Raw genomic sequence first — 25,205 nt, 5'->3', positions numbered from 1 at the left:
CTCAGTTCTATTTCTGTCCCGAAACTGAGGGTTAGGGTGAATTGTGTGACCCTTCTGTCCAGTTCGCCGTCAGTAAAATAAAAATACTGTTTTTTCAACCTGAGAGAACTCTTGAGGCATAATGGAAGCCAAGCAAATCCTGTTGCAGATCTGCTTACCCATCTGATATAGAGGAGGTTCCCTGTGAACATCTAATAGTAGATTACCTTCTCTTGGCAAAAAGACCTAGGTGATTTGGGGATTTCATTATTGGCTATAATACTGAGCTTTTCTAAAAGCCCAGTTAAGAAGCAGGCTATAATTCTCATACTTATATGATGCTTGAAATAAGATAAGAATATGTTAATTAAACCTGTCTTATACAGTAGCACTGGACCAGAGTAACTGGAAAACCATTCAACCATTTCACTTTGGTGTAAGCCTGTGTGGAGTCAGCACTAACTTTTAGTGGAACTAAGGATTGACTTTTTCCCTTTGAAATCTCTTGATTTGCTACAGAATTCGGAAGAACTCGGGTTACCTTGGCTTAAGGTAATGAAGCATGTCTCCGCCATTGAGCTAGCAAGAGAATTTTGCAATGCATGTTGCTCTAAGTCCACATTGGAGACTCTGGCCAGGCAGCTTGAATTCCTAGAGCTCTCTTTCAATAACGAGAAGTTGGAGAGCACAAAATGGAGACTGCCCAACATAAGAGTTGTGATCAGGCCTGAGGGATCATTTTTGGGAGCTTGGAGAGGCTGAGGAAATGCACAAGTTATGTGAGGCAGTAGACAGACTTGAAGAGGAGATGGGCAAGAGCAGTCTGAGTCAGGCCACTTTGTTATGGAAGATCCAATGGGAGCTATTATGGGGCTAAGTTGTTTCTACTGAAACTTCAGCCATTGTGCCTCATTTGTGGCCTTTCCAGGGCTCTTGTAAAGGGAGAAATGACTAACCAGCTTGTGTGAGTGGACAGATTTTACATTCTTGCCTTTGAGTAGGAGTCTTGAAAGCGCCTGCTACTGTTGCATCCACTTCTCAACATGGAGGTTTTGTTGTGCATAGGTAGGTCACGGACTTAGAAGCAGCAGTTGATAGGTGAATCACAAGGGAAAAGAGCATGCCAGCTTATCTCAGAAAGAAATTCCTTGCGGAGGAGGAAGTGTGTGCTGTTCTTGTGCTTGTCATTTGGGTAAACACTATAGAAACTATTAGCTTATTTCAGATGACCCACGTATTTTGAATTTTTGCTGAGCCCCATCACCAATTCTCTTGACAGGGTACAGTGGATGAGTGGGCTGTAAGTGATATCAGAGAAGTGCAGTATTATCCCGAAGTAGTCTATGCTAGAAAAGCCAGATGCCAGTGCAGATGACTTCTTCAGGAACAAAATTTATAAGCCCTTCCTGTGTAAACTATAGCATGTTTATTATTCCCTACTGCTACTTCCCCAGCAATATTCTGATGATAGTATTCTTTGCCATTGCTTACTTCCCCCCCCCCCCCCGAAATTCGGGTTTGTTCCTTTAATTCGTTTTGTGTCATGACCACTTATAATGGTATGCTAAATTAAGTACTGACCATTTATCCAATGTCAGTTGCCAAGTTAAATATAAACAGTCAGGAATGGTAAAATATAAATTTGAAGGGTTTTTTTATACACGCACTCACTGACTGTTAGTTGAGGGGGAGATGCTCAGATGTATAGTTTCTCATATCCATTGTCTAAACCTGTTGCTATAAGCAGTTGATAACATGAGGTTATGTGTGAAACTATGTATCTAGCTGGATGATGAGGAAAACTTGCTTTTTCTTTCTCTTGCATAACTATGTGAGAAGGGGTGCAGCTGAGGACTAGGCCATGTTCCTTAAACATCCTAGGTATTGCATCTTTATTGCTTCGAGTACAGCACGTTCTAATGAACAGTTTGTGTTTCCATAGCCAGAATACCTCAAAACAAGACTTTTTTGCCAGCTTTGACATGAACAAGATGCTTCACCTCCTTGCCTGTGAGATAGGCCTAATCCTTTACTGTAAGAGAAGTATCAGTGGAAGGCACTCTAGAAGATCATCAAGAGAGAGGAAAACTCATGCAGTGGAAATGCCTACAAAGAGTTAATTCTGCATTTGTTCACAGTATCAATACAGGAGAGTGAACTTGCTGGATACTTACAGACATCTGACAAGCTGTTCTTTTCTGGTTCCATAACTAAGTAGTTAGTTCCTTTTCACCCTTTCTACTACAGCGTTGAGTTCAATTTTATGATTTTGTCAGTGTAGTTTCTAGAAGAAGTTTTAAAGTAAAGGGAAAATAGGGTTTGTGCTCTTCAAGAATCTGTGATGAGAACTGAACTGCTCTTTTATTGATGCAAAAAATGGATTTGATTCCAACAGCTAGGGCTGTAAATTTCCTACACAAAATAGTCGGTACAGGTAGTTGTGGTAATGGAAGTAAGAAAAACATTGTGGGGTTTGTATTAGGCATTTTTCCAGTTGCTTACAATCCAGAACTTTACATTCGGATGCAAACTGAGTGGATTTTTTTGTACTGGAGAGGATAAACTTGTATTTCTGAAAAAAATCTTACGATCATTTCTAACGATGGACAGCCTCATCAGTGTATTTCTCCAGGTGACCCTAGAATACAGGTCCATTGCTGAAACATTGACCCTTCATAAGCTGCTGATGTACCCTTTCAACCACAGTGTTCCTGAAAAGCTCAAACGTGGCATTTTGGGAGCAGCTGTTCCTGTCATTTGCTATCCATGTGCAAAATGGAGGCAGTGAGATTTAAGCAAATGTGGAAACAACTTTCATCTTCATCATCTCGGAACCCCAGCCTGTCCATCTGAGACCAGCAAACGCTGATATGTTGAGATGCTCCTGCACCTAATAAAGCTTTCACGCTTGCACAGAAGGTTGATGTCTTGGACATGCTGCTGGGGTTTGAGTGCATGAGAGGAAGTGAAGGATTTTAGAGGAGAGCATTTGTGCAGTTTATAAACAAGCTTTTTACATGGGTGAAGAGATTAACTTTCTGTTGCCACTTGCTGTAAGATACTACTTTTTTTGTTGTTTTTGTCAGTGAGGTCTTCATGTGCACGTAGCTAAGGCTAGTGTTGGTACTTCTCTTAAATCTTATTGGCCAAGGAATAAAACCCTCGCATAACCAAGAGTTGAACCTATAAGATTTGTGAGCCATTGCATTGGGTGGTGGGGAGCTTGCTTCTTTGTCTAAAAAGCAACTAAATTTTAAGCTTTTGTATTGCTGAAGAGATGAGGTAAAATATCTTTCTGGTTTTGAGCTATTTGTGTGATGAGTTGAAGGGGTAATGGTGTGGCTTAAAGAATATAATCTGCAATTTTTTCTTAAAGTAATTTGCTTTTAAAAGGGAATCCTAAATGTGTAACTTCTTGAGTTGTTCAAGTGTTGTTATTTTTTTTGTTGAAGCAACTGAGCACGTCCTTTTAGGAGAAACAGATTGGTAGTTAACATTCACAGTGTAATACAAAAGGTAAACAGAACTTTTACTTTCTGTGGGTGCCTGCTTGGAAATTGGGGTTAGTAATAGCTAGGTTGTGTCACAGGTTTAATTTCATGGTCGTCTTTGTCTTATAAATGGGGAAGGGAGAACTGTTACCCCCAAAAATAATCTACGGTGGGATTTCTCTGTGGTGTTAAGACTTCTCACCCACCCCTCCCATAAGTCTTCTGCTGAAGTATATAATGAGAAGTGGCTTTGCCTTGAGGAAAGATTGATGGGTGGGAAGTGGTTACTGCAAAAATAAGAATGCTAAAATAGATTGAATCTTTGGGAAAAGATGCTCACAAGTTATTAATGGAGAGGTGGCTTTATCATGTCATTCTTCCTGTTAATACATTCCATCAGTAATTATGAATCTTGTTTTTATATCTTTGTCAAATTTGTCTAGATTTCTTAAGTTAGATCTGTAGGAGGATACTTTCGTGTCAGAGCACTAGGCTAAAACACAGTGACTTAGCATGATTCACTTTTCTTTCCTTTTAAAACCAGGTTTGGTATGGATTTAAAAAAATAATTTTCAAAACTGCTTGGATACGTAAAAATGCAGATGTGGATCCAGTAGAGCCTGCAAAGATGCAGGCAGACTTCTGTAGGCACCTGGATACTATTTTGGTAACTCTTATTCCAGCCTCTTGAATTTGTGCTTTAGCTTGGTAGGAACAACTGCTCTGTTGGCAGGTCAGCCATGGGTCCATAAAATAGCCTAGTGGGAGAGATTGTCTTATGGGTGCCATTTGTACTGCTGTTGACACAGCTTTCACTTGTTCACTTTCTTAGTGTTAAAAAATACACATCTAAAAAAAAAAAAAAAAAATCAGTGGTACTGCCAGCATCTGATAACGGTAATTAGCTGCCTGGCCAGATGGAAGATGCCTCTGAATTCTTAGCCCAGGTCAAGCAGATGCTTGCCTGAAGAGCTGAGCTTGGAATGACTGCTACTCAACACATCAGAAGTTTTGTTTCTCAAATAGTTGTCTTAGACTTCTATGAATGCTGCCTTGGCTGTTTTGTGGACGTGGTTAAATAGAGCAGTTAGGATATAAATTGATGCAGCAATATCATTGCAAAGGCTGGATGAGTATGCTGAAAAAAGACTGTCCAACTGGTAGTCCAGCTTCATCTTGCTCCAAATGACTACTGAAGTTTTTTAGGGCCCCATCGTGTGTCTAGGTATTTGACCTGTGTTGCTGATTTATCCAGGTGACTTAGAGCAGCGTAGTTAGCCCAGAGATGCAATGTTTGATAGAATGTATCTGCCTTGTATGGAGGTTGTTTCTAACAGTCTTTGCTTGTTTTTCACTAGGGTCCATTAAACAGTGAGTCTTCCAACCAGAGCTTGTGCAGCGTGGGTTCCCTGAGTGATAAAGAATTGGAGGTAAGCAGGCACAAATCCTCATGGTAATCGGGTTTAAGGTGGACACGACTGAACTCAAAACATAGAAGGAATTGTGTGAGAGTGAGTGACAGCGTTCTTTGTTTTGGGGGTGAAAGGGACTAGTGGAAGTATTTAGTCTGGATCTTAACCGTACGGTCTTTGGACCATGCGGTGAAACAGTCATCCTTGAAGCTTCCCACCATAGCAGGCAGATTTTACCCAACCCCAAAAACACAGCATTCGTAAAGCTCAGCTTATGAAATTTTCAGCTGCATTGTGATTTATTTGCTGGTTTTGGATACAGTTTGGGCCAAATAAAAAGCCAAAGAGCACTAATGGAAAAGTTTGCTTTACCTATCAAATACTCAAGTTTGCAAAAGTCTGTACAAAGCGGAGCATTTTTATGAATTGCTCTGTGGAAGTGTGGGGAGGTGAAAATTGATGCTTTGTCCCTGTTTAATCTCACTGCTTTAGGATTAACTATTTCAAAACACTTGCTAAAGCAGCAAAATGAATTGTAGAGTTACATTTTTACTTTAAAATTCCACATTAATAAAGCAAAATCTCAAATGCATTTGCTTATGCATTTAAAGAACTTTCCACACAGTTATCAGGTAAGTTTTGGATCACATTTCCCTCTATTACATGACAGTACTGATATGATGTGTCTCGTGAAGCTAAGTATTTTGAGAATGCAGTATCTTAAACTCTGTACAAGTGAGTATAGTTAATAGTGGAAAACTGGGTATTTGTTCGCATTTTACTTGGGGTTTTTTATGAACTTCTGTGGAGTGATTTAAATTGGCCAAGCTGACATAATCAAAACTTCCATTCCTTGCTTTTTCAGTCTGTAACAGATAATGTTATGTGTAATTTTTGTTACGTAAATACTTGAATGGAAAAACAACTTAAACTGAATCTCATTAATATGGCTACAGTTCCATGGAGGCTGTAATGGAGCCTGTGGTGTTACAGTCACGCCAACGCTGTTCATGAGTTGCTCTTCACTACACAGTGAGGAGGCTATGTCACTGACTTCTACACATACAGGAGCTGGTACAGCAAGTCTCTAGATAGTTACGGAGTTTTCAGTCCCCTCATTCTAAGAAGTGCTTTGCAGACACAATAGCCACCTTTGTCTTAACATCCCCTTCATCCTCTTACCAAAACAATGACATGTCGGTGACTGCCCAGCTGGTAACATGGGACTGTAGATGTCCAGCATCCGCTGGGGACACAGCCAGGTTTAGAGTCTGGCTGTGTCAGCTTTATCCTTTTTATCCTATTAAAGGAGGCAGATTGATTTCTGTGCTTACTGTGTGCAAGTCTTTTGGCAGAGATCTTTAAACAGGGTACTTTGGACTTTGGTTTCCAAAGAGCATGAAGCTTAGGTTTACCACAAACTTTCTAGCCATCGTTTTCCCTCCCCCAGAGTTGTGTTTTGCACACTGTGGTTTTCTTCCTGCCCCCAGGCTATAGTTTAGTGGTGGCTGCAGTGACTGTAAAGCATATAGCTTGGAAATTATTTGGGAACCTTTGGAATAAGAGATGGTTTTAAAATGATGTTGGGGATGGAAATGACAAGGTATCTTTCTTTCCAGCAATCTCAGTAAGCTGCTTCTAGTGCAGTGCTTCCTAATGTTTTCAGCAGGTTTGGCTACGTAAGTGACCCTGGTGACAGGGAAAGCACCAAGCCAGGGTCTTCTCCACCCTCGCATCTCTAGGTTTGCTAGCCTTGTACAGACAGACAGGCCTGATGCTTCTGGAGGCTTCAAGCTGTCCACCTGTGCTCTGTATTGTGCCTGTGCATAAATATATTGCTGCCCACTGATAAGCTGCCCCTCAGGTCTCTGGTTGCTCAGGAAATGGCAGATGCAACTGACCCTTGACTTTAATGAGAGATATGTCCAGATGAATTGCTGCATCTGTGGCAGCGTTCTCCTGGCTGCCATCTTGGGGAGCTCTGCCTTGTTTTGTGTAAGGCTGCAGTCGTGCACCAGTGGACAGGATAGTTTTTGTAGCCATCTGCAAAGGGCTTTGGGAAGAACCATTAGCTACAGGCAAGATGAATTGTCCTGGTAGACTGTGAGTAGCTACTGGACTGCAAATTTGGATGTCTGTACTCAAACCTCTTGTCATTACTCCTCTTGTACCAGTACTGTGATTGCTGTGAAATGGTTTACATAGGTTTTTATAAGTGTTTGAACTTGTTCTGCTAACCATGTGAGGTAACTGGTCAGTAGAGGCTGGCTTGCTGCAGCTGAAATAGGAAAAAAAAAATTAACCTTACTCCTAACCATGTTCTCTCCTTTCTGCAACACATATATCAGAAGGTAGCAGCTATTTGAGAGCAGTTGTTTCTTTAAGTACCAGCAGTAGAAACAAATGCACCAGAGAAGTGAAATGGCCACTGGGGATATGGAGCAGATTATTGTGTTTTGGCATTTTCTTTAAATCTTGGAATAACTGCAGAAATGTTAATTTTGAAGTATTGTTTAACAGACTCCTGAGAAAAAACAGAATGACCAGCGGAATAGAAAAAGGAAAGCAGAAGCATATGAGACCAGTCAAGGTAATTCATTCTCCTGACCCTGCTGCAGGATTTCTGAACGGTTGGTAATTTGTGCACGTTTTGCACAGTCAGTGTCCTAGGAAACTAATGGCTCTTCTCAAGGGTGTGTCAGGCAGCTTGTTATAAACTACTCCATGATGGTCTAGTTCTCTTCTGGGAGCCTTGTTATCCTCACTGGCAGGAAAATACTCATCTTCAGCTTATTCGCACAAACTATTGCGTTTTTATGGGACAGACTGCCGAAAGGCTTAGTATGGCTTCTCTGAACTGTTGTTTTGGTCCCACATCACTACATATACAGCAGCCAGACTTCAAAATACAGGCTGTACTCTCTTCCTTGCTTTTTGAGACGTATGCCTGCCTTGTTAGAGTAAGTTCTCACCATAACAAATAGAGAACAAACTGTGCTCAAGTATAAAGCAGTCAGTACTGTCTCAGAGTACTACGAAAAACTCGGCGTGTTCAAGCCCAAGTTCAGATTTTCTAGCAAATGGTCATAGGGGCAGTTTTCTATTTCTTTCATTTTTCAACAAGGAAGTAATGAGGATTGTATTGACAGAACTGCTTTGATAATATTATAATAAGAGAAAAGGGTTAAGTTTTAACGAGCTGCTATTAAGCCACCACTAATTATCTCTCTAACTCTTATAGGAATGCTTGAGAGATCTGATATGCAGTAATTTACCTGAAGGCAGAGGAGTAAAAGTACCCTTTGCTCTGTCCTTATCTTGAAGGAAATTTTGGAGAACTATGCAACATTCAATGACATTTAGTGTTTTCTAAGTACTTTAGCAAGTGCAAATACTGTTTGATTGGATTTGACATGTTTGGAATTGAGAGTTAATTGAACTGTCAACTGTAAACCCTCCCAACAGCAGCACAAGAGCTGTAACCCTGGGGCAGTCTTTTGTTGTGCAGAAGCTTTTGTTGTCATAGGTGTTCCACCTTTCTACAGGGAAAGGAGTGTCAAAATATAGGATTAGTTTTTCAGAATGGCATCATAACTTCTGCACTTAAAAATAATCAACTCTTATTTTCATCCTTTGTTTTCCTTTTTAGGAAAAGGCACTCCTAGAGGACATAAAATTAGCGATTATTTTGAGGTAAGCATCTTCGCATTATTTGAGAAATCTGCTTGAATTCACATTATGCAAAATCTGTAGATGGAAGTCTGTAATATGACTTCGGTTACTTGATCCATCATGTTAAATAATAGCTTGGAGTCATTAATTGACGATGTTAACATGATATGCTCAAATCTGATTAGGTAGAGGATATGAGATTTTTGGAAGTTGTTTCTTAAATTAACATTCTTTGAACAGTTCATAAAGCAATTTTTTGCTGCTCTTTTTAAAAGAGCAGCCACATAAGTGTATGTTGGAAGTTGACTTCTGTTGGAACCTGGATCTCATATGAAGGTATCTCCTAGTGTGCAAACCTATTCTGATACTGGTGCAGTGCTGCAAAAGAGCCTACTTGCAAAGTCCCGCTGATTTGAGTAGGAAGTTGTTTACAGGGTTCCCTCTTTAGAAAAGCTTGCCATGGGAGGCTGGCACCACACAAGAGATGGAGGCCCCTCCCCAAAACAGCGATGGACATTCTAATAATCAATATTCTTTTTATCGTATAGTCCCTGAAGTTCTTCTAGGTCTGTGCAATCCAGAGCTCTAGCTTTTCTCTTAAGTTTGCTCTTTATTTACTGAGTAACTTAGAGTCAGAAATTAAGTGCTTATTAGTGCTTACTTTTTTCCTGGCTCAAGTTTTTTTATAAATGTGGTACACTGTGTGGCGCAGGAACATAAGAATTTGTGTACCAACTAGACCAGTTGCCCAGCTGTTTATCCATCCTGTCTTTAACAGTGACTGGCACAGATGCTTCAGTGGAGGTGTACAGTTCTTACCACTTCTGTGGTGCACAGTTAGACACATCTCATAGGGAATAGTATTCCTAATTCTTTCCAGTAAATAGTTGATCTGTATCCAAGTGTGCAGGTTTATATTTATTTGTGTTAAAATGAAAGATGTACTCGGTGCATATGTGAATGTTTGTCTAAAGTACTTACTTTTGCTGTTGTTTTTGAAAGCAGTGCATGAAATTTTAAGGTTTTCCTCTTAGCTCAACTTCAGTTTGTTTAAGTGAGTCCCTGGAGCCTGTAAGGCTTCATTTTAAGGTTAATGTGTTTCTTCTGTCTGTTAAATTTGCTTAAATATAATATCTCTGTGGAATTACCGATGATCAAATCTGTTCCTTTGGCCAGTTTGCTGGCGGAAGTGGCCCAGGAACCAGTCCCGGTAGAAGCGTGCCGCCTGTCGCCAGGTCGTCACCGCAGCATTCCTTATCCAACCCCTTGCCGGTAAGTGTTCTCCCTGGGGACAGACCTGGTGGCATGGCATTGATTAGATTGGTGGCCGTGCTTCAGACGGGTAATAAAAGGTTCTGAAGAGAAAAGAAGTGTCTCTTGGTGAGTGATTTGGCTTATTCTCTATTCAGTTCTTTTTTTTTTTTTTTTTTTTTTTTTTAAGTCTGAAAGTGGGTTCAGGCAGCAAAGCCAGATGTCTAGGACGCTCTAACAGTGGCTAGTCCAGTTGTAACTGATATGAATATCTGAGCTTAAAGCATGCAAGATGAATGTTTTTAGCATGCTGTGTGGTTACAGATAGATCGCTGTCCTTAGTAAAAGGACATACTGGTTATCTTGTATTCCATTGTAGCTCATGAACTTCTCCATCAAGTTGGGAGTGTTGTATGTTTTTATAGCACAAGTACAATAATACTCTGATCTTGATTGGACCCTTTGGGTATACTGAAAAACATGCATACCATAATTATATTGGGAAGGTCTTTTACTTCTGTTTACATGCATGTGACTTGTAAGGAGCATTCGCAAAAGCTTGCAAAGAAATGTGTATAAATGCACATCTGTTGCTTTTTTGTTGTTGTTACGTAATTCCATTTTGCTGTCGCAGCATTTCTGCAAGATATGAATGTGAAGAAATAGCCAGTATTTTTAAGCCATTTTAGCACAGAGGAGCTAACGAAATTTCTTTCAACTAGCAAAGCAATATTCAGAGGCGCTGGTGTCTGAACTCTAGTTTTGATCAATGCCTGGGCCCCTTTTTAAAAATTTTCAGTATTTGTTGAGTGCCACGAAAGTATGGAGCATTGTGGGAAAGGTTAGTATTCCGAAAACCAAATGCAACGTCTTTACCGATTACATTATTCTGCAGAGACCTTTGCGCAGTTCGTGAATGTGTACTGAACTAAATCCCAACACTGCATGCTCTGCTCGGAATTCAATATGCGTTGCTAGATTTTGGAAGCTTTGTAATGCTGCTTTAAGAGAGAGCTTCACATATGCTTCTTGATATTTTTTATGTTTATAAAAATTAAAATAAATCTTGTTAATTGAATGGCCCTTCCTTCTATCTTATATTAATTCACTAGTACATCTCTTAAAGAGAAGTTAATGAAAGAAATACCATCTCTGAATGTTGCAGACACATGAGGTATTAGGGACAGTTCTTTAGCCCAGCAGATGAGATATACCCTACAGGTGTTTATAGTGGGACAAGTGGATTCTTCCTTTGGTTTTCTTCTTCTGCACTTGTATGTATTAAGTAGGTAAAAGTTTGAACAGAGTATTTCTCATGTGGTGAATACTGATATTGGTTAGTTTCAGCTAGGTCAGTTTGTCTCCTTACGCAGGTGCTCTTTGTGTTTCTTATCTTCTGTTCTTTACTCTTGCAGCTAAACCTGTAATGTTGGCTTATTCACAACAAACTATTATGTGCATTTGCAAGATCTATCCTCTTCTTACAAACTGAATATCAATGGTTTGAGCTAAGCCCCCAAAAATGGGGGAATGGGTGAAAATTGGAGAAGATTGAGTATCTTGCCCATTACAGATGTCAGTATGGTCCAGGAAGAGAGCAGAGTGTTAAAATGTCTTTCACAGTGAGACAAACCTCCTCCAAACCTGTGAGTTAATCTATACTGTACTGGAAATTTTCTGCAATCAGAACTTGCGGAGGAATTGTAATGGCTTCAGAATGTTACTTCTTGTCTTCAAATCTCTTGACTGCTTTGAATTGCCTTGCTTCTCCTTTGATCAGAATGATCTGCAGGTCTTCAGACTCTTGCAAGGTCGCTGTCATATACAAGCATTCTTTTGGGGAAGAAAGCACACTCTTGACATTTGTAATGTTAGCCAGAAAATATGCTTCAGGTTGCAATTTAGGTTTTTAAGAAAAACTGAAGCCTGACCTGACTGTTTACTTTCTATGTGGCATACGCCTGGCCCGGAGTTACGGCTTGGAAGGGCTTAGATGATTATTACCCAGACTGCCAAGTTTTAGCAGTGATGGGCTGGCTTTTAAAGCGAGGGCAATGGGATTCTGAGTGCTGTAATCAATGTAGCTCAGATGATTCTTGTTCTTATTGAACCCAGTTCCTGTATCACAGTTGGAAAATGAGTATACTGCAGGAGAAAAGAGCTGGCCTTTAAGAGATGTAATGCATCTTTAAAAGATTTTGGAAACGCATTAGTACTTTGCTTATCTTGCGGGAGATTGGTCCCAGCTATAATGACAGAAGTGAGCTTACTGTGACGTCTGGCTCCTAGACGTGGTTAGGCTGCTGACATTTAGCAGTTCTGACTCAGTTTATTTCACCAGAATAATGAATGTATCGAGACATTGGCTGTTCTAAAATGAGTCCTTAAAAAATATCAAGTAGTGTAATTTTGGATGCATTGACCAGAATCACAATGCACTAGAGTTTTTGGATCTACAACCTATTTTGTCCCATTGGCTCTGAAACACATGTGTTTGCAAAGGAAGGGTGTGTGTTAACTGACAAGGAATTCTGTCCTGTGTGTTCATTTGTTACTTTAATTGTTAACTTCATCTACTTTTTGATGTCTGCCATTGGAACAATCACTCCAGGAGTCCTGTTTGAGTTATCAGATCCTCACCATGCCTCCTGCCCATTCCTGAGCTGCTGCTTCACTGACAACAGTTTTGGCAGAGTCAGAGAATCACTTTAAAAAAAAAAAAAAAGTTCATTGTATTTTTTTTGACTGTGTTACAGCGGCGAGTGGAGCAGCCGCTGTATGGGGTAGACGGCAGCACAGCAAAGGAACCGCAGGAGGAACACTCTGCTCTGCCAACGCTGATGTCGGTGATGCTGGCGAAACAGCGGCTAGAGAATGAGCAGCTGGCACAGAGGGGAGGTGGCCTCTGTTTTACTTTTGTCTCGGTGAGCAGCTCTGAAAAGATTTGAATCCTAAGGGATGTTTCTAGTTAAGGGATGGGGAATTTGAAGCTTTTCTGCTCAAAGACAGTGGTTCTAGTGCAGCCTGGTTTATTGATGACCAAGTCTACCATTTTCTGGTAAGTTCCTCTTCCTTGTGAAGAGTTGTAGGTCCCAGGCTTTGCTTGTTTAATGAAATGATGTGACTTTTAATGACTCAAAATCTTATGTAGATCAAAATAATAGGCTACAAGAGGCTAATCTGATAGATGCAAAAAAGCAAAAGAACAAAGTAGAGTCTTGCTGTGAGAGGTGTTTGTTTTAGCCTTGCTTAATCTCAGCTGACATGAATTATATCAGGCTTTTAAAAGCTTTGTCTTTTAGCAGGTTGGGCCAGGCTTCTTGAAAGAAACTGACTCTCTTGTTTTACTGAACTAAATCTCTAGAGCATTCTTAAACCTTAACATGAAAGTATGGTACCCAGGCTAGGCTGCACCTCCCATGTGAATAAAGATAAGTGTATCTGCATGGGCACTAGTGATCATGCTGAGGAGCATATAACAATACCCTAACTTTCTTTTACAGGCCCAGCAAGGCAGCCCATCTTCTACCGGATCAGGGAACACTGAGCATTCCTGCACTTCCCAAAAACAGATTTCCATCCAGCACAAACAGTCACAGGTATAGCTCACTAGACGATACATCTCTTGGATATGAGATTGAAGCTTGATGCAGATTGTCTTCCATGCCAGAGGGTGCCACTTGTAGTAGACATAATGTTTCTAGTGAAAAGAGCCAATAGTCCCAACTCAGTCTGTAACTACTGATTGAAGTGAATCACTCTGAACTTTGTTCCTTATCCTGTAAAGGATGCTTTCAGTTGCTGCTACTGGAGTTTGTCCAGTCTGTTACCGAGGCTTTTCTGTGTCAATACTGTGGACAGTTCTTCAGCTGTGTGCGAATGTGCTGAGGAAAGGAGCACCTTAGCTCTGTCTGCTTCAGTTCTGTTGTATCCTGAATGTTCTTCCTCTCTCTGTAAGTGAAGATGTGAAGGAAACCTGAGTGATAGTTGTGAATGCCTCTATTCAAGCACTGGGTCATGGGTGCGTCAACACTGCTTACAGTACAAATATCCACAGTCTATCTGGAAGTCCTTTGACCTCTGCGGAGTACACCCATGGAATAGTTTGTCCTGTCAAGGAGGAACGTGATGTATTCCTGACAGTGCTTCTCAGCAGCTTCACTGACCTGGACTCAAGAAGAGGAGTAGCTCTTTTGACCGTACTGCTGTCTTTTTGGTGCCTTTTCAATTTTTAAGATTCTTCTTGTGGCTTTATGGCAAGATTTACTTTTAGCTGTGTCATCTTCTTCTGTTGCTTGTAAGGATGTTCAGCTTTATTTGCAATGCACCTTGCTTATTTCTTCTCCAAGCCTGCTTTTAATCTTCTTTTGATTTTCATCTCTGATGTCCCTGTGACTGACCCTTCCCTTGAGTGATTTTTAAACAATCAGTTTTGTGTCAATCATTTTCTCACATCGGTGTGTGTCAGAGATGATTTTAGTGCTGGGGGAAGTTCATTCTCCATTTCCCCAGCAGGTGGTACAAGTTCTTTGTGCATGAAGAAGAGCAGTTCTACCTCTGGGAATACTTACTAGCCTAAGTCTCTGAGCTGTTGTTACTAGGGTCACATTTGTTGTCTGTATTGTTAAAATGCTGGTCTGTGAAGATCCCTGTTTCTTGCTACTGCATGGAGAATTCTTGTGTGAGAATGATGCTATAACTCAAGAAACTGCCAGAGATATCTTTCAATCTTTGCTGTCACAATACCCATGCTTAAAATAGTGGTCTCACCTGCAATGAGCAAGATGTTTTTATTCTTTTCTGTGCTTAACATGGTCCATCTTCTTTGAAAAGGGCAAGACGTTACCTGAGTGTGCTTTCTGCCAATGCTCAGTTTCATGATATTCTCCAGAGGTCTAGATGTAGCATACACTTCAGGCAAAGAATCCAGGAAGATGCTTGGCTGCGTGATGAGGATATGTATACATTCTTGTTTTTCCCTTCCAAACATGTTTGGAGTTGATAGGTTAAAAAAAAAAAATAATCTTCAGTGATTTCCAGTTTGAATCACTTCTGGCAATGACAAAAGCAAGTCAGCATGAGCATGATTTTCTTAGCATTTTCAGTCAGTGCTAGGGCCCTCCAAGTGCTCTGAGGCAAGGTGAGTTGTGATGAAGTCTCATGTGAGAGCATGCATCCTGAAACATGACTTCATCTGACACAGTGGAAGCATGTCTGTGCATTTGGCAAAATGACATAAGTCACTTAAGAAACTTTCTGCTGCTTAGGCGAATGGATGCAGCATAGGTTTTCAAGAGACAGCCTTCTTGTTGCCTTCAGTGACAAAGGCTTTTGTCACACATGCTTCCTGCAGGCTGTCAGGAAGTGTAAACTAAGTTAAGGCAGAAGTGAGGTGACCTGCCCAGGCCTCCTCTTTGTCTTTTGGGATTTAGGCTCATCTTGCTTGATGTGCAATGCTGGCTGGTGTTCTTTTTGATCTTTCCCATACTGGGCATATGTAGAGAAGCAACAGTCAGCCAAGTTTGTCTCTTACTTCATGGTGTTGGCTTCCAGGCAAGCCTGAAATTTGGAGAACAGTTATATAACAACTCCACAGGTAAGTGTCTGCTAACTCTTCTCAGAACCAAGGTAGTTCTTGCTAGCCATAAATGTGAAATCTGTGTATGCAGTCATGGGGAGAGATTCCTTTGTGTTGACTTGGGTATTTTAGATGCTGTGTTCATGTACTTACTGACTTCTTCCCCTTTTCTTCTTTCTTCCCCACTCATTAATGAGAGTGCTGAGTTTGAAATATTCCCACTGCTAGAGAATGTAGTATATGTCTTTTGTCTTTTGTTCCTGGGTATGACTCTCACTTCATTGGTGAAGGTATTTGAGATGTGCTGCACCCCATAAAACTTTCCAAACAGGTTTCGCTCAAAAACTATAAAGCTTCTGTCCCTAGTGAGCACTAATACCTCAGTTTTTAGAAGCAAAGGCTTGCACCTAATATTCCTGCTGTCGATCTGTTATAATATTTTTAAAATGGAGACCTGTGTTTTCTGTCAAGACAACCTTAGAACCCACAGGTGTTGTCTTTTCTCTAGCAGGTGGTTGTCTGTGCCCATGAAAGATCTCATAAATTTGATATTCCAGCTGAGGGTTGGGATTTGGTGGGGTTTTTTTCCTAAGTGTTTTTCCTGTACAAGCTATGTTGCACTGCAGGAAAGGACAGTGAATATCAGAGACCACCAAGGAGTGGGCAGAACTCAAACTATAAAAACAAAATTTGCAGGACACAGAGGATAGATATTGTAGCCCTTTATGAGTTACCAGTTTGTGTTCTCCAGAGCAGCTTTGTGCTAGCTGACTGAATCTCCTATGCTGGAGGAGCCCACCATGCAATAAGAAAATGAAGAATGGAGAAAGTTCTTCCCCCGACTGCTAGGATGCAGGGGATCAGTTCCTCCTTCTTAGGCCTAACTGTTCAGAGGGGGTTACACTGTGATGTTACAAGCCGACTATCTGAAATATCATCTGTTTTTCTTAAATGTGGTTTATGGTGATTTTTTCCCTACAGTCTGACCTCACAATGGAAAAAATATCTGCACTAGAAAACAGTAAGAACTCTGACTTGGAGAAGAAGGAGGGGAGAATAGATGACTTGCTAAGAGTAAGTATTTAAACTGGGACAACTCTTCTAAAAGCTGCTATTTAAAGATACCTAGAATGCATGTGCCAGCGAGGCTGCAGAGCAGGATTTTGTATACCATTTGTAGAACCAACACTCGCAGGGTAAAACAAATCTGGTCATCCCTTACTTGCAAGATAATTGTCTGGCTTGTAGATACTCTGTTTGGGCCTGCTTGAATCCACAAGCAGTATAGCAATGAGTGTGGCTATACAGTGCAGAGTCATCATAGCTCAGCAGTGTTGTTGGCCTTTCTTTGATCTGTTGCACACTTGCGTATTTTGCTAGCTAACCTAATGTTTCTCTGCAGAATTACTCCCCTCTTCTAAGTACTGAGGAGCTGACTCTGCTTTTTGTTTAGCAGCGTGTTCAGTAGCCTCTCAGTAGACTGGGAAGTTGTATTCTGAAATGCTCACTCATGAGAGTCTGTGACATGTACAGAGATGAGGAGAACATTTTTTGGTCAAACCGAAAGAATAAAGCTTCTCTTAACCCATTAGTATTCTTCAGTAAAAGATAAATACCTTTAAATCAAGGATCTTGTCTTAATGGAGGAGTTCTAATTGATTTAGCTTTCATCAGCTGGAGAGGCATCTCTTGTGAAGTGTTGAAAAGGATTAGAAAACACATTAAAGGCAGAAGAGGGAAGGCTCTCTGTGTGTGTCTGGTCTCAGCACCTAAAAGAGCTATAACAAGCTCATAGAGACATTCACAGGGGGATGTGAGTTTGTGGAAAACAATCCATGAAGCAGGAAATAGATATTTTTATTTATTTATTTATTTATTACCATTTGCTGTTTAATCAGAAGCCAGTCTATTGGTTGGAAGGGGGATGGTTAAATTTAACTTTTTATCAATGAAAATGGTTGCACATAAAATCGAGAATGCAAAGGGAGTTACCCCATCCTTTTCCTCTGCCAGTATTGTGGCTAAAGAGGGAGGATAGTCCAGGGATGACTAAGCTATTTTGAGACTTAGTAGCTGTGACAGTCTTAAATGTTTAAAAAAACAAAAATAAAAAAATCCTTGCACTTGTGTTTAGTCTCTTTGTACCTTAGTTCCTTATATGTAAACCAGGATGATAGCACTCTCCTGTTCTAGAGGGATAATAAGATTTGAGTGGGTTAAAAATTGAAGAGCTTGGCTTGGATGTTTTGCTAAGAGGAACCTAGTCTTTTTTTCTTATCCTGCTGGTTTGCTTTCTTTAATCTGATGCCTAGAGCTAGCTGGAGAAACTTCTTCCTCAGTGATGCTTAGTTTGGCTCTTTGAGTGATTTAAAGTCAAAGGCTTTTCTCTTCTGTTCACTTTTAGGCCAACTGCGATTTGAGACGGCAGATAGATGAACAGCAAAAGATGCTGGAGAAGTACAAGGAGCGGTTGAATAGATGTGTAACGATGAGCAAGAAGCTTCTTATAGAAAAGGTGAGCAGGGGACTTACCACATCTCTGCAGTCACAGTTCGTGTCCTTGAAAACTTTTCTATCTTCTTTTGAGCAGTGAAAAGCTGCTCCTATTGCTTTAGTGATAAAAGGCAACTAGAATTCTGTCTTGAATTATTTCTCTGCAAATAGGAATGTAATCCTAAGACTGAAGTGGTTCAGAATATTTTGGTTTGGTTACTTTCCACAGTCTCAAAGAGTGGTCTCCCTTGCTTAAGTGAAATAGTCAGCTCTAAATGCAGTAGGCATTACTTGATTTGGAAACTCATACACCTGAAAAGCAACATTGTCCAGCTCTGGCAATACAGGAGCAATATCCCATTGTGCAGTGAAACTGCCAGATACACTCTGTGACATGGGCAAGTGATTTAGACCTTTCCTTCTTTCAGATGGCAAAGTTGGGGATCGGTGCTTCGTATAACACTCAAAACAACACATTAAAGACACTGGGGAAAGTGCCAGGCTGCTGTTTACTAGCATCCAGCCTGCTTTGGTGTTGAAAGATTTCCAGATTTCCTGATGGTTAAACAATGTGGGGGTTTGATTGCTCTTTCACCTGTTGGCCAATTACATGTATTGTTTGTGGGCACTGGATGGGCAAAACTACCAGGGTGCTGGCCAGTACATGCAGTCTGTTTGAGTTGATTTTGTCACAGAGCTGATTGTTCTTGGCTGAATGGGACTCCTCTTTCTGGGAGGATTTGTAACTCTGGGCTAGGTGCTAGGTAGACCTGGCATTCAGGTTGGTGGTTTGTAGCTCCAAGGAGGAGCTTTGCTGGTTCATCTTTAATCCTAACTGAAACTTTGCTGCTCTCGTCTCAGGCCTTGGAAATTTTCTCTCAGTTACCGGAAACGCTCTGTGACAGACACCACCACCAGTTTTTATGCATGTTGGTGACCCAGCTGAGATTGTGTCACTTCTGGGAGTGGTGCGAGTCTAGGAGTGAACTGGCTGATTGCTGTACCTTAGTCTTAACAGTGATTCAAGGTGCACTTTCTTCCTTCATCTCCTGTTTGTGTGAATAAGGGCCTGATCAGAGGCACATCTGGAGTCTAGCTAAGTTACCGATTCAAAGGGGTAGTTTTAATCCTACTGCTAGACTGATTTCAACTGATCATAGAATGGGTTAGCTGCCCAAGCAGTAATGGGGAAGGAAAGGTGAGGCTGAAAAGTCACAAAGGAGGCAGTCAAACAAATGCCTGTCAGATCAGTGTGAAGCACCAGCAGTAATTTGATCAATGATTTTCAGCTGGGTTTCAGATAAGCAGGACTGAAACAATGGAAAGTGGTAAGAATTGGTAGTGATTTAAAACACAGCACAGCTCTTAGCTGCTAATTTATGGCTTCTATTTTTACATGTGTTTTGTTTTGTTTTCAGTCAAAACAGGAGAAGATGGCATGCAGAGATAAGAGCATGCAGGATCGATTGAGGCTAGGTCACTTCACTACGGTGCGGCACGGGGCGTCTTTCACCGAGCAGTGGACAGATGGCTATGCCTTCCAGAACCTCATCAAGTGAGGACAGAGTTGTCTTTAACTTCAGAGGCAGAGACGGAAAAACTAAGCAGTTGTGTGTGATGTCTTGCATGTCAAAATGTGAGAATGATGTGACTGATGCATGAAAGGATCAGATAGGAACTCAGCTACTGACAATGGGGAATGTTTTTGCACTGAAGTGAGAAATACGTTTCCACTTAAACCTCCAGAGACTTGAACTGGAATCAAATTCTTTGAGTTGACCTCTGGGTTGGAAAGCAGTAGGCTGCCCTGTTGGGTATTCTTAGTGCACCTACTTGGCTGTGCAATGCTTAGGGTGAAGGGGTGGACCAGATTCTCACACTTATTGTGAGTCAATCAATTTGATTTTCATACTTGCATGTATTAGTCAAGGAAGGCTAATTAGCTGGTTTTTTTTTTTTTTTTTTTTAAGTGGAAAGTAGAGAAGCTTAAAAGAAAATCCATACTATTTAACTTTTTTTGCCTCCTGGTAACAGTGATCAAAGAGGCTGCAGAAACCTGGAAATGAAGATCAGAGACCCTTTTATGCAAGATGTTAATGGAAATATCCAGTCAATTCCCACCTGGCCTAGACCTTTAAGTAGGACTTGGCAAATTAATTGCAGTAGAGAACACTATGTTTGATCCTTTAAAATCATATCACTTCTCTGTAGTCTGATAGGGAGGTGCAGCTCTCGTTAGGCACAGATTAAGGAGTTTATAATTCTTCCTTAGTTCGTGCTGTAAGACATGGAAGAAATACTTCTGGAATATTTACCTGCAGTCTCAGTCTCTTTTAAAAAGTGAATTAAGTATGTAAATGCTCAAATCATTTAGTCTTGAAATTTCAAGAGTGCTTTTATCCCTGTAAAATGTTTTAAGCTGGTCTTTTTATCTTGGAGGAGAGACTGTTTTCTTAGTGAAATTGGGAATGGTGTTGGTTATGTTTCAGAGAACTAAGGATAGTTTAACTGTACCCTTGAAGTATAAGGATACTTTCTCAGACAGCGCCAGACTTCAGAATAGTTTTAACAGGAAAGTCTGAGATTTAGAACAGAGCCTTCTAGGAAAAAGTGTGTGGAAAGTTAGTGACTTACCATGGATCGCTGGGTTTTCCATGAAGTTAGCGACTCCTTGGTTTTGGATATCCTCTGCATGAATAAAACCTTTCACTTACTGAAAGGTTTCTGTAGGCCAGGAAAAGAATCCCCTTTTATGTAAAAGTACCTTTAAAAATCTGAGTCATAATATTTGGCACATCCCCCTTTTCTGTACAAAAATATTTTGTTACTAATCTTACAAGTACAACTGATTTGAAATTCATTGCTCCAATCTGTTAAGAACAGATGCTGAAGACAACCAAGTACCTACCATTAGTTATCTGCTTCATGTTTTTTCTACTCTCTGCTTTCCAGGCAACAGGAAAGGATAAATTCCCAGCGGGAAGAAATAGAAAGACAACGAAAAATGTTAGCAAAACGGAAGCCGCCTGCAATGGGACAGACCCCTCCAGCAAGCAATGAGCAGAAGCAGCGCAAGAACAAGACCAATGGAGCAGAAAATGAAACGTAGGTTACGTGGCCTTCTTGGTGCATTGCAAAGCTGCATGCTTTGATTAGAGCACAAAATATCTACTGGGAAATGGAATCTTGCCCTTGCCTCTAGGCTTCACTCCATGCACAAATGAATATTGTGGAATAAGCCTGGCATTCAGCAACATCTGGCTGCAGTTCTAAATAGTTTTCATTGGAGTAAAACAAGGATCATTGCCGAGTCCAAACTTTGTATGAGCTTAACTTTTTTTTTTAATGCAGTAACTTTTTCAGTATTCCTGTTGCGTCAAGTTTGAAAAGTGATGTCTGTCTTACTTCAGAATTGATTTAAGTATCACTGTATGATATGTGGTGCTGTTTTTTTACGGAAGAAAAAATTGTATGCATTTAGAAGCCTTTATTTCCGTGTACTTTCTGGTGAGGCTTTTCAAACAATTGATTTGGTATACTGAAGAAAAAAATGTTCTCTGTAAAGACTGCATTAAGCATTGACCTGTATCCCCAAAGCAGTCCTTCGCAGATACCCGAGTCAGGGAAATTGAAAGGTAGTTGAAGTGCTACTCTTTCTTCTTACAGAAGATTCCCCCCGACCACCTCTTTTGACGTTACTGATGCTCTAAGGGTCCCAGTGTTCTTAGAGAGGAAAGCTGTGTCTCACAAATTTAGAACATTATTTTTTTGGAAGTTTCTGTGAGTTGGAAATACGTTAAGTCTTGATTTTATTGCTGTTGGCTAGTATCATAACTCTCAATGACACTTTTCTTTTTGCACTACTAAATCTCTTGGGCATGACTTGACCTCAAAGTTCCTGGAGCCCTTTGAATTCTTGGTCTTGATCTTTAAAAGTGCATATGAAGCAAAAGCTCCCACTGCCTTTTGCAGTCACAGCAGAGATGGCACATGACTGGGTGAATCGTGATATTCAGGGTACTCTCAGCCACCAGGGTGGTGCCCCCAAATAGGATGCTGGTGCCTGCAGATCAGATGTACTGTATTGGAGGGCACTGTGTGCTTTCTGCAAATAAGTAGCTTGAATAGAGACATTAACCCCACGTTCCGGCCAAATGAGCTTGAAAAAAAAAAAAAAAAAATTCTAAAGCCATCCTTTTGCACTGCAGCGTTTGAGTTGGGAGAAGTAAATTGAATGGCTGTGCATGGATATTTTGAAGTGTTGCTGTTCCTTGTGGTAACCTTTCACTTCTAAGGGACAGGATGACGCTTTCCCCACTTCTGTAAGGATGTTTTTCTCGGCAGACTGGTGCAGCTGTAGTGTGGCTTATTCTGCAGACATGGCAGCACAGGTCTTGATGTGCCTGGAAATCATGATAATGTCTGTGATACATAGTGAGCTTCTGTCTATGTTGTGAGCCTGCCTTGACGTAATCTAGCTTTACCTGGGTTTGCTAGTAAGTGTTTTTGTGCTACCAGGTCATTTTCGCTGTGTTTCTTGCTGGTTTATCATTCTTTGCTGATATATTTCAGGGTTTTATCATCGTGGCATTCTTGATAAAAGCTGCTTGCCAGTGTATGTATGTAGTTCATGTGGAGTGTTTTAGCTTATGAAAACATTGTTTTTGCAAGTCAGCTGAAGCAACTGTACGGTCTGGCTACTTGCTTAATCATTAGTTATCCTGTAAATGCGTTTGTTGGACTGATGTGTATCAGGTACAAAATTTTCTGATTTTTGGAGGGAGGTTTTTTTCATGTGGAATTCTTACACAGGTGGTCTTCTAGGCAAGTTGAATATAAATGTTTCTGAAAGTTGAATAAGAAGTGGACAGCCAAATTCCTTCATTTGGGTTTTGGTTCCTCTTTGGATCATGGTTGTTGCTGTGTATTAAAAAGGAGAGAAAAGTCCCATGATGCAGATTTAAACATGCACTCTACTGAAACTAGTTTCTAGCCTGTGAATGAGAAAAAGATTTTCATTCAGGAAGATTAATCTGCTGGGGCTTTCTGAGGTTTGTTAGGGCAGCTTGGGCAATCTTAGAGTCTTCAGCTGCACTAGAAGTAGTGTATTTCAAGCATGTTTCTGTGAAACAGGGCAGTGTTTGTCTTAGAGCCTCCTTGATTTTGTAATACTTGCTTCTAACAGGCAGCTATTTTGGGCAATGTTAGCCTGGTGGTACTCATTACATCTCTTGCTTAATGAGTAGACTGTTGGTGTTTAGCCCTGTATTTCATTAGTGCACAAGAATATGTGGAAAGCTTGTTGCTGGTTTATTCAGTTGTCTTTCTATTCCTTAACACAGCAACACCAACCAAAGACCTAAACTTTTGGGATGGTCTTTTAGATTAGCTGAATCTGAACAAAATTCAGGCTGTCGGGGGAAGAGTGGGGGAGTGTGTGTGAATTAGCATGCTTTTATACGAAATGAGACAACATGTAAACATTTGTAGTACCTGCTGTGTTTTGTATGTATCTTTAATTTGTAATAAGCGGTTCCTTACGGTTGAGATTCTTTCAAAGGGAACTTGACTTGTGAGTTTTGCATTAAATTTATCAGCTAACAACTGCTTTAGCACTTACTTCAACTATGTGGACCCCACTGCATTGTCAGCAGTGGAGAGAAGTTGGGGCATTTCAAGATGAGGACTTAATCAGCTGAATACTATCTCCTTTCAATTTACTGTACAGTGAGCCAAGGTCCCACGGTCCTGCACAGATGAAGGATTCAGTCCCCTCTTGAAACTAGTTGTAGTATTGATGCTGTGGAGACCTCATACACTAATCTTTGTACTAAGTACTATGCAGAGCATAACTGCTGCAACAGGAATACTCCTGAGATACGCTTTGAATTCAATTTAGGTTCAAAAAACATATTTCTCTGCTGTCACATGCATGTCTTGTTTACAAAGTAAACAGATGCAGTTGATTCGGGCTTCATAGCTTTCTGGTCACATGCGTGATGCTTTTACCAAACTCCTTGTTGGTAGTAGTGAGAAAAGTAATACAGCGATTCATTTTTCTAACCTTTTCTCAGCACTTTATTACATTTCACGAGTGATGGGTTCTGTCATTATTTTAGTGTAAGGCTGTGCTTTGCCTCTGTCCTACATGGCACACTTTAGCTATAAAGGACATGGAAAACATTGTGAAACTTTTTTTGACCAGCCACCTAGGATGGAAACTTTGCATGTCATTTACCATCAATAAAATGGGGATTATTCCCCTTATCCTGTTGCTTCTCATAACTGCGCATATCGTCGAAGATACAGTAAGGTGAAGTAAATTTCCCAAGGTTTCCCTGGAAGCCACTCTGCAGAGCCTGAAACAGTTCTGAATCCCAGGTCATTGCTCTGTTTGTAGTAGCTCTGTGGCCAGGTGTACTACTAGTCCCAGAGTGAATAGCTGGGTTGAATTATCCAGCTTTTATTACAAAGAAAAATTTGAAAACAAGTCACTAAAGCAAACTTTAAATGGAAAAATAAGATGTGGAATACTTGTGCTTCAGTGTTCCATATTTAGATTAGGGTTTAGCTTTCTTTGTTAGAAGTCAGTCACTAGCCTAAATGGGTGTTATTAGGGACTTGGATTTAAAATTAATACGTGCTTTATCAAGGTTTAAGCTTTTGGTCTCCTTTAGACTGATTATTAAAAAAAAAAAAAAAATAGATTGCAGAGTTTACCTAAAAAATTTCCTGCCAGCTGTTGACATACTCTGTGTAGTTGTCACTTCCACTGGCGATGTGTATTCTACAGACTGTTCACTTTATCACATGTTGAAACTTAATGCATTGGATCTGTCTCTTCTATGCAGGTTAACATTAGCAGAATATCACGAACAGGAAGAAATCTTCAAACTCCGACTAGGTCATCTTAAAAAGGTGAGAACTAACTGCAAAAAAGGCTTTTAGGTAGGTTTTTGATTCGGTGTTCTATGAACAATAGCATCTCTGTAGAGGTCACTACTGTTTGTTTGAATTGAGAGGGTTTTGTTGCTTAAAGTATGGCCAGGATTTTGTAACAATTTTTTTCCAAGGCAGTGGTATTCAGGAAGGATGCTCTTCGCTTCAATAAGTAGATTTCTTTGTCCTTACAGTTATGATTTCATGCAGGGAGTTCCACTGTTTTGATGCATCTTATTCTGTCACTATGACCTGCTTAGTGCTGGGCTCTGTACATGTCTAATATGGGGGAATGTGAAGGAATGGACCAAAGGAAGAAAATGACAAGAACACAACAAAAACTGCAACCATCATTGACTTTCCTATTTCTTTGAAGTATCAAGTAACCAG

General features: G+C 40.4%; 1 protein-coding gene across 8 annotated transcripts in view; it reads left to right on the top strand.

Annotated features, from left to right (window-relative positions):
• TLK2 (tousled like kinase 2) overlaps positions 1-25,205 on the top strand; it is a 44,478-nt gene that overhangs the window by 6,656 nt on the left and 12,617 nt on the right. For 6 of the 8 annotated variants that reach the window (XM_069786716.1, XM_069786713.1, XM_069786715.1 and 3 more), the window contains 11 exons: positions 4,829-4,900; positions 7,403-7,472; positions 8,532-8,575; positions 9,731-9,826; positions 12,562-12,729; positions 13,309-13,404; positions 16,365-16,457; positions 17,788-17,898; positions 19,295-19,431; positions 20,829-20,981; positions 24,728-24,794. In XM_069786716.1, the coding sequence (XP_069642817.1) occupies positions 4,829-4,900; positions 7,403-7,472; positions 8,532-8,575; positions 9,731-9,826; positions 12,562-12,729; positions 13,309-13,404; positions 16,365-16,457; positions 17,788-17,898; positions 19,295-19,431; positions 20,829-20,981; positions 24,728-24,794 (1,107 nt within the window). The remainder of the gene's footprint in view (positions 1-4,828; positions 4,901-7,402; positions 7,473-8,531; positions 8,576-9,730; positions 9,827-12,561; positions 12,730-13,308; positions 13,405-16,364; positions 16,458-17,787; positions 17,899-19,294; positions 19,432-20,828; positions 20,982-24,727; positions 24,795-25,205) is intronic. The other 2 variants (XM_069786719.1, XM_069786720.1) reach the window with 2 other exon arrangements.

This window comes from Haliaeetus albicilla, chromosome 7 (assembly GCF_947461875.1).
Source record: "Haliaeetus albicilla chromosome 7, bHalAlb1.1, whole genome shotgun sequence".
Taxonomy (NCBI): domain Eukaryota; kingdom Metazoa; phylum Chordata; class Aves; order Accipitriformes; family Accipitridae; genus Haliaeetus; species Haliaeetus albicilla.
Note: the sequence above shows the minus strand (reverse complement) of the source record. Positions and strands in the feature narration are given on the sequence as shown.